The sequence below is a fragment of the Piliocolobus tephrosceles genome, chromosome 12 (genome assembly GCF_002776525.5).
Source record: "Piliocolobus tephrosceles isolate RC106 chromosome 12, ASM277652v3, whole genome shotgun sequence".
Lineage (NCBI taxonomy): Eukaryota > Metazoa > Chordata > Mammalia > Primates > Cercopithecidae > Piliocolobus > Piliocolobus tephrosceles.
In genome coordinates, this window is record NC_045445.1 from 81,554,948 (window position 1) to 81,562,717 (window position 7,770).

General features: G+C 45.8%; 1 protein-coding gene across 2 annotated transcripts in view; it reads left to right on the forward strand.

Moving 5' to 3' along the window:
- The window catches only part of SLC7A3 (solute carrier family 7 member 3), a 6,579-nt gene extending 1,762 nt beyond the window's left edge, over positions 1–4,817 (forward strand). The window contains exons 2-12 of one of the 2 annotated variants that reach the window (XM_023202412.2): positions 64–434; positions 1,069–1,227; positions 1,440–1,617; positions 1,818–1,930; positions 2,056–2,278; positions 2,452–2,591; positions 2,691–2,793; positions 3,363–3,529; positions 3,711–3,877; positions 4,226–4,334; positions 4,461–4,802. In XM_023202412.2, the coding sequence (XP_023058180.1) occupies positions 65–434; positions 1,069–1,227; positions 1,440–1,617; positions 1,818–1,930; positions 2,056–2,278; positions 2,452–2,591; positions 2,691–2,793; positions 3,363–3,529; positions 3,711–3,877; positions 4,226–4,334; positions 4,461–4,591 (1,860 nt within the window). In that variant the 5' untranslated portion in view covers position 64 and the 3' untranslated portion in view covers positions 4,592–4,802. Of the gene's footprint in view, positions 1–39; positions 435–1,068; positions 1,228–1,439; positions 1,618–1,817; positions 1,931–2,055; positions 2,279–2,451; positions 2,592–2,690; positions 2,794–3,362; positions 3,530–3,710; positions 3,878–4,225; positions 4,335–4,460 lie in introns of both variants that reach the window. The other variant, XM_023202411.2, reaches the window with a different exon arrangement.
- The last annotated feature ends 2,953 nt before the right edge of the window (positions 4,818–7,770 follow it).

Genomic DNA, 7,770 nt, shown 5'->3' on the forward strand with positions numbered 1-7,770 from the left:
TGAGCCCTATTGAAGGGCTTTTGTCTTGTTTTCCACCAGATCATCCTCTTCAATTCCTGCTAGAATGCCGTGGCAAGCATTTCGCAGATTTGGTCAAAAGCTGGTACGCAGACGTACGCTGGAGTCAGGCATGGCTGAGACTCGCCTTGCCAGATGTCTAAGCACTCTGGATTTAGTAGCCCTGGGTGTGGGCAGCACATTGGGTGCAGGCGTGTATGTCCTGGCTGGCGAGGTGGCCAAAGATAAAGCAGGGCCATCCATTGTGATCTGCTTTTTGGTGGCTGCCCTGTCTTCTGTGTTGGCTGGGCTGTGCTATGCAGAGTTTGGTGCCCGGGTTCCCCGTTCTGGTTCGGCATATCTCTACAGCTATGTCACTGTGGGTGAACTCTGGGCCTTCACCACTGGCTGGAACCTCATCCTCTCCTATGTCATTGGTGAGATATGGTAGGGGAGGGAGGGAACTGCACAGCCAGCAAAGGGGTTTTGGGTCAGGAAATCTGGGTGGAATGGTGAAGCCTAAGTATTCTTTATATTATTCACAGACCCTCAGTCTCCCTAAATGTGTGGGTTTGTTGTGGGTCTGGGAGGGTTGAAGGTGTGGAGAAATTGCTCATTCTACCCATCTCCGTCCTGGTTTCCTTAATTAAGTGAATGGTTTTGGTTCTTAAAAAGTAAGAATAGGCCGGGTGCAGTGGCTCACAACTATAATCCCAACGCTTTGGGAAGCCGAGGCAGACAGATCACCTGAGGTCAGGAGTTCAAGACCAGCGTGACCAACCTGGTGAAACCCTGTCTCTACTAAAAATACAAAAGTTAGCCGGGCAGAGTGGCTTACGCCTGTAGTCCCAACTACTCAGGAGGTTGAGGCAGGAGGATCTCTTGAACCTAGGAGGCAGAGGTTGCAGGGAGCAGAGACTGTGCCACTGCACTCCATCCTGGGTGACAGAGTGAGACTTGGTCTCAAAACAAAACAAAAGTAAGAATAGGTGAAAACGGCAGGGACTTGTGTGAGCCTGGGGTCTGGGAAGAAGGGAACTTGACCACATGTTTCTCCCTCTGCTACACCAGGTACAGCAAGTGTGGCCCGGGCCTGGAGCTCTGCTTTTGACAACCTGATTGGGAACCACATCTCTAAGACTCTGCAGGGATCCATTGCACTGCACGTGCCCCATGTCCTTGCAGAATATCCAGATTTCTTTGCTTTGGGCCTCGTGTTGCTGCTCACTGGTAAGGCAAAGAGCAGGGTATAATGGTGGGGGGGTTGGGCCAGGAGGGGCTAGGCCCTGGGGCCAGGGATAAGGATGGGGGATGGGCCTGATAAAGGCTTAAGGAAGGTGATAATGGTGGGGAAGAAGAAAAGCTGGAAAGGAACCTAGAAGCAGGGCAACAAGGCTTGGACTGAAGACTTTCTGGGAGTACTGAATGTATTTCTCCCACAGGATTGTTGGCTCTCGGGGCTAGTGAGTCGGCCCTGGTTACCAAAGTGTTCACAGGCGTGAACCTTTTGGTTCTTGGGTTCGTCATCATCTCTGGCTTCATTAAAGGGAACCTGCACAACTGGAAGCTCACAGAAGAGGACTACAAATTAGCCATGGCTGAACTCAATGACACCTATAGGTTAGATGGTCACTCTTAGGAGCTGCAGAGCTGGGAAAATGAAGGGGAAGAGGGAAATCTGTGCTGAAGGATTCTGGATGGGGATGGGAAAAAATGGGAGGCTGGATTTTGAAGACCTAGCTAACTGGTTTGGCATTAGAGAAAAGATACAGAGTTGGCTGAACACACCCTTACATTCTCCACCCCTTCTTCCACTCTAGCTTGGGCCCTCTAGGCTCTGGAGGATTTGTGCCTTTTGGCTTCGAGGGAATTCTCCGCGGAGCAGCGACCTGTTTCTATGCATTTGTTGGTTTCGACTGCATTGCTACCACTGGTAACACAGTCATTCCATTCTGTTTGGGGCTTGGGCACAGTGTGTGCCCAGGTTGTATGCAGACTGGGGGTGGTAGAGGAGTGGGCCTGCTTCCCTGATTTAGAAACTTGCAACCCTTCTTGCAGGAGAAGAAGCCCAGAATCCCCAGCATTCCATCCCGATGGGCATTGTGATCTCGCTGTCTGTCTGCTTTTTGGCGTATTTTGGTGTCTCTTCTGCACTCACCCTCATGATGCCTTACTACCAGCTTCAGCCTGAGAGCCCTTTGCCTGAGGCATTTCTCTACATTGGATGGGCTCCTGCCCGCTATGTTGTGGCTGTTGGCTCCCTCTGTGCTCTTTCTACCAGGTCAGTGTCAAATGTTTGTTTTCTTCTGCTGTCAGAGTCTCAGGTTATAGCATTCAGTACCAGAGAATACCCCTTAAAAGGGCTGTGAGGGGAAGGTGGAGACCCTTAAACATACAGGCTTGGGAAGAGAGATCCCCGTCAACTCATGCCACCCTGGGCATTCTGCTCTCCAGCCTCCTGGGCTCCATGTTCCCCATGCCTCGGGTGATCTACGCGATGGCAGAGGATGGCCTCCTGTTCCGTGTACTTGCTCGGATCCACACCGGCACACGCACTCCAATCATAGCCACTGTGGTCTCTGGCATTATTGCAGGTAACAGACCCTCTTTCCCTTTCCCTTAGTTGTTTCGCCAACTTCTTTAACTTTGCCACTCCTTTCTCTCATTTCTTGTTTCCTGCCTATTAATTTTAGCATTCATGGCATTCCTGTTCAAACTCACTGATCTTGTGGACCTCATGTCAATTGGGACCCTGCTTGCTTACTCCCTGGTGTCAATTTGTGTTCTCATCCTCAGGTGAGACTCTCTTCCTCTGCACACTGTGATTTGGATTTTTATTCTTGGATGAGGAATGATGGGGATCTGCTGCTCCTCTTTCCTCCTCCGCCTTCATTATTCCAACTTTCTTTCTTTTTTTTTTTTTTTTTTTTTTTGAGACAGAGTCTTGCTCTCTCGCCCAGGCTGGAGTGCAGTGGCGCGATCTCAGATCACTGCAAGTTCCGCCTCCCGGGTTCACGCCATTCTCCTGCCTCAGCCTCCTGAGTAGCTGGGATTACAGGCGCCCGCCACTGCGCTCAGCTAATTTTGTTTTTGCATTTTTAGTAGAGACGGGGTTTCACCGTGTTAGCCAGGATGGTCTTGATCTCCTGACCTTGTGATCCACTCGCCTCGGCCTCCCAAAGTGCTGGGATTACAGGCGTGAGCCACCGCGCCCGGCTATTCCAACTTTCTTTGAGGAATCTGGGTATCTCACCCTGCCAAAAAGAACTTCCCTTAACGGTGATGAGAAAGGTTAAGCTGCCTGGGAGAAGATGGTAAAGTGAGTAAAGGTTGTTCTTAATACTGCCATCTTACTTTTGCCTCAGGTATCAGCCTGATCAGGAGACAAAGACTGGGGAAGAAGTGGAGTTGCAGGAGGAGCCGATAACTACTGAATCAGAGAAGCTGCTCCTACGGGGACTATTTTGCCCGTTCAACTCCATCCCCACTCCACTCTCTGGCCAAGTTGTCTATGTTTGTTCCTCATTGCTTGGTGAGCAGTGGTATTTTTCTGGGGTGCCTCTGAGGTCAGCGTGATTGGGTGGAAGCGTGTGGCATTTCATGGCTGAGGAAGAACTAGAGAGACAGCGACTCTCCTTGGAATGGGGTTTCTAATGTCTTAGCATGTTGGTCTTAAGAGTTGGTTTTGATGTCTTTCAACTTGACCTTTGAAGCTGTCCTGCTGACCGCTGTTTGCCTGGTGCTGGCCCAGTGGTCAGTTCCATTGCTTTCTGGAGACCTGGTGTGGATTGCAGTGGTTGTGCTGCTCCTGCTGCTCATTATTGGGATCACTGTGGTCATCTGGAGACAGCCACAGAGCTCCACTCCCCTTCACTTTAAGGTAAATAAACTCTCTCTTTTTCCCTTGCCAGCCCATCTTGGGAGAATAGGCTCCAGATATCTTGAGGTCTAATAAAGTTTATAGATATTCCTTAATTGACCATGAAAGGGAAGATATAGGAGGTACCTAGGCCAAAGACTTCTTCTCTGACCCTCTTTAGTTCCTTTCCAGTTCCATTTACCCAAACTGCATATTCTTGAAGTCTCATGAGGTATGCTAAATGAGCAGCCACTGAAATGCAGAGGACAAGTAAGAGTTGGATTCGCCCTTTTCTGGCCTACATAGGATAGGGATCTCTTTCTAGGTCACCCTGTGGTATGTACAAAGAAGATTTTACTTTGCTTTCAGGTGCCTGCTTTGCCTCTCCTCCCACTAATGAGCATCTTTGTGAATATTTACCTTATGATGCAGATGACAGCTGGTACCTGGGCCCGATTTGGGGTCTGGATGCTGATTGGTAGGTATCCACTTGGGAAGAGTAGGCTTCTTTGGTGTCCTAGCCCAACTCCTTTCCCTCTTGGTCTCAAGTAGGAGACCTATGAAGCCTTTACACCCCCACCTCACAGCTACCTTTCCCCACTAGGTTTTGCTATCTACTTCGGCTATGGGATCCAGCACAGCATGGAAGAGATTAAGAGTAACCAACCCTCATGCAAGTCTAGAGCCAAAACTGTAGACCTTGATCCCGGCACTCTCTGTGTTCACTCGGTTTGACATCGTCACACCTAAATGCTGTCTGGTCCCCTGCACAATAATGGAGAGTACTCCTGACTCCAGTGACAGCTAGCCCTCCCTTGTGATGGTGGTGGTGGATACTAATACAGTTCTGTGTGATGTGAAGGATGTGTCTTTGCTATTTCTTGTCTATTTTAACCCGTCTACTTCTAAATGATGTCTAGCTGCTTACCAACTTTAAAAAATGATATTAAAAGAAAGTAGAGAAATAAACTGTGTCCTGTTTTTTGCTTGCTAAAGATGTAGAGCCTGACTTTTAAGAGTGAAGAGCCTCAGAGAAGTGTCCTTTGTGTTTTCTCCAGTTACCACAAAAGCATCTGCTGTGCCTGCGGGTGCTTCTTGTTGAATCAGGGTTTGAGGAGGGTGGTGTAAGTAGGTAGCCATCCAGTCCAGTCACACTTAAAGGAATGGTCTTGAGATATGTTTTCCCCTCGTTACCCTAAAGGTTAGGCTCTGGATAAGTAGATAGCAACACTTGTCTTTGGGATTGGGATGGACTCTGATAGCGACACTGACATTGGTCAGGGCCTGCACTGAAGCTATTGGCTTCTGTTCCACCTCTTCTAGTTGGACCAGTCCCACACTCCTGTGACTGCCTGAGCATCAGAAATTTTGGCTGGGGTGTTTGGCTGCTGGGAGGGGTGGATAGTCAGGGGATTTGGTAAGGGACCACATATATTAATATATGGGTACTGATTGCTGCAGAAGTAGTAGGAAAATAGAGGTCAGAGCTCTGCTCAGACCAAGAACTATTCACTCATCCATTTATTCAACAAACATAGGTGAAGCTCCTATAAAACGTTAGGTCCTGTGCTGGGTGCTGGGGATATAAATGTGAATAAAACATAATCCCCGCCCTCAAGGAACTCACAATCTTGTGGAGGAGACAAGCAGGTAAACATAACTACAAAACAATGTGATTTGTACCAGGACAGTGCAGAGAGCTGTGGAAGCACAAAGAAGGACATGCTTGACCTGAGTCTGCAGTAGATGCTTAAGAAGTGGACTGAGGGAAGGGCTTGACTGTCAGTGTACAGTGTGCAAGAAACCACAGAAGTATGAAAAAGCAGATTCAAATTGTGTTTGGGGTGTAGCATACAGTTTAATGTGGCTGGAGGGTAGCATATATGCAGCTGTGGTAAAAGATAAAAGGCTGTATACATGGCCTTGTATACTAAGGAATTTAGATGTTATAAATGTGTGTGCGGAGAAAAAGAGGTGGGAAGGCCAGGTGCGGTGGATCATGCCTGTAATCCCAACATTTTGGGAGGCTGAGGTGGTTGGATCGCTTGAGCCCAGGAGTTCCAGGTCGGCCTGGGCAATATAGTGAGACCCTGTTCCTACAAAAATTATAAAAAATTAGCTGGACATGGTGGTGCACATATGTAGTCCCAGCTACTCAGGAGGCTGAGGTGGGAGGGATCCCTTGAGCCTGGGAAGTCGAGTCTGTAGCAAACTGTGATAGTGCCACTGTACTTCTGCCTGGGTGACAGAGTGAGACTCTGTTTCAAAAAAAAAAAAAAAAAGGTAGGGAGCCACTGGCCAACTCTAAGCAGGGGAATGGTTGGATTTGTGAGTGTGAGTCTGGCAACAGTAAGGAAGATGGCTTGGAAGTGAGTGGGACAAGTTAGAGCAGGAAGATAACAGTTACCATTTATTGAGCATTTATTATATTCCATTACTCTGCATACAATCTCATTAAGTCTTTTCAATAACCCTATGAAATAGATGTTAAGGTAGTTATTTTTTGCAAATGAGGAAACAGGCTTTAGGTGAGAAATATGCTTTAGGTCACATAATGTAGAAAGGTCAGAGCCAGGAAAGAAGCCCAGTTTTGTTTGACTCTGCAGCTTATACTCTAACCACTATGCAACACTGCTAGTACTAATTGGCTATGTCATTTGGGCAAAATATTTCAGGGTTTTGATCATTTGAATGCACAGAGTAAAAAAGAAGTGAGTGACATCTGGGTAAAGTTTCTAGGTGAATGACCAAACCATTAACTAATATATGGGAGCATAAAAGGAAAAGAATATTTGGAAAATAATAATTCAGTTCCAGGTATGATGAGTTTATAAACATACATGTGCTTTTAGCTTCATATATGGGTGAAGATATACAGTCCTACAATTGAAATTTGGAGCTAGGATAGAGGTCTGGGCTAAAGTTATAGATTTAGGAGTCAACAACTCAGAGGACAAATATAATGTGATAGAGGCTGTGTGGGGCCAAAGATGACCTTTGGGCAAAATAAACTAAATCAAAAGAAGGAAAGTATTTTGCAGCACAAATTGTATAATTTCCTTTATACATAAACAGCTCTTACAGATCAATAGGAAAGAAATGAACAACCTGATAGAAAAATTAGCAAAGGTTGTAAATAGTTTTCAGAAAAGAATATAAAACACCAACAAATAGAAGAGGGATGCTCAACTTCACTATTAAAGAAGTACAAATGAAAACAAACATGAGGTGTTAGTTCTTACCTTACAGACTGACAAACAAATTTAAATGACTAGTCAAAAGTGAGGCAATAAAGAAAGTGAGGCAAAAGTGAGGGTAAATAGGCAGTCTCATGCATGATGGTGCTATACATTCTTCTAACTTTTGTGGCAGGCAATTTGATGATAAGAATTAAAAACACATTCCTTTTCTTCTGACAATTCCACCCCACCACCTGAATTTTAAAATTTACATATGTATAGGAAAAAATTTACATACGTATAAGGATGTTTGCTTTTCTTTTTCTTTTTTTTTTTGAGACCAGGTCTCATTTTATTACCCAGGCTGGAGTGCAGTGGTGCAATCACAGCTCAATGCAGCCTGGAACTCCTGAGATCCAAGAGATCTTCCCACCTCAGCCTCTCCAGTAGCTGGGAAGGATGTTTACTTTTATAGGAATTTAAAAAATTATAGGAATTTTAAAAATTTACATATGTATAAACATTATAAAAATTTACATGTGTATAAGGATGTTTACTGTGGCATTGTTAATAACCGCATAAAACTCGGAAGCTACCTAATGTGCATCAGCAAGAAACTAGTTAAATAAGTTATAATACATTGATTCGGGGAATACTTACGCAGCCATTAAAAGAACAAGAGAATCGTGTGTGCCAATAGGTGACACAAAAGACCTTCAAGACACTCTGTTAAGT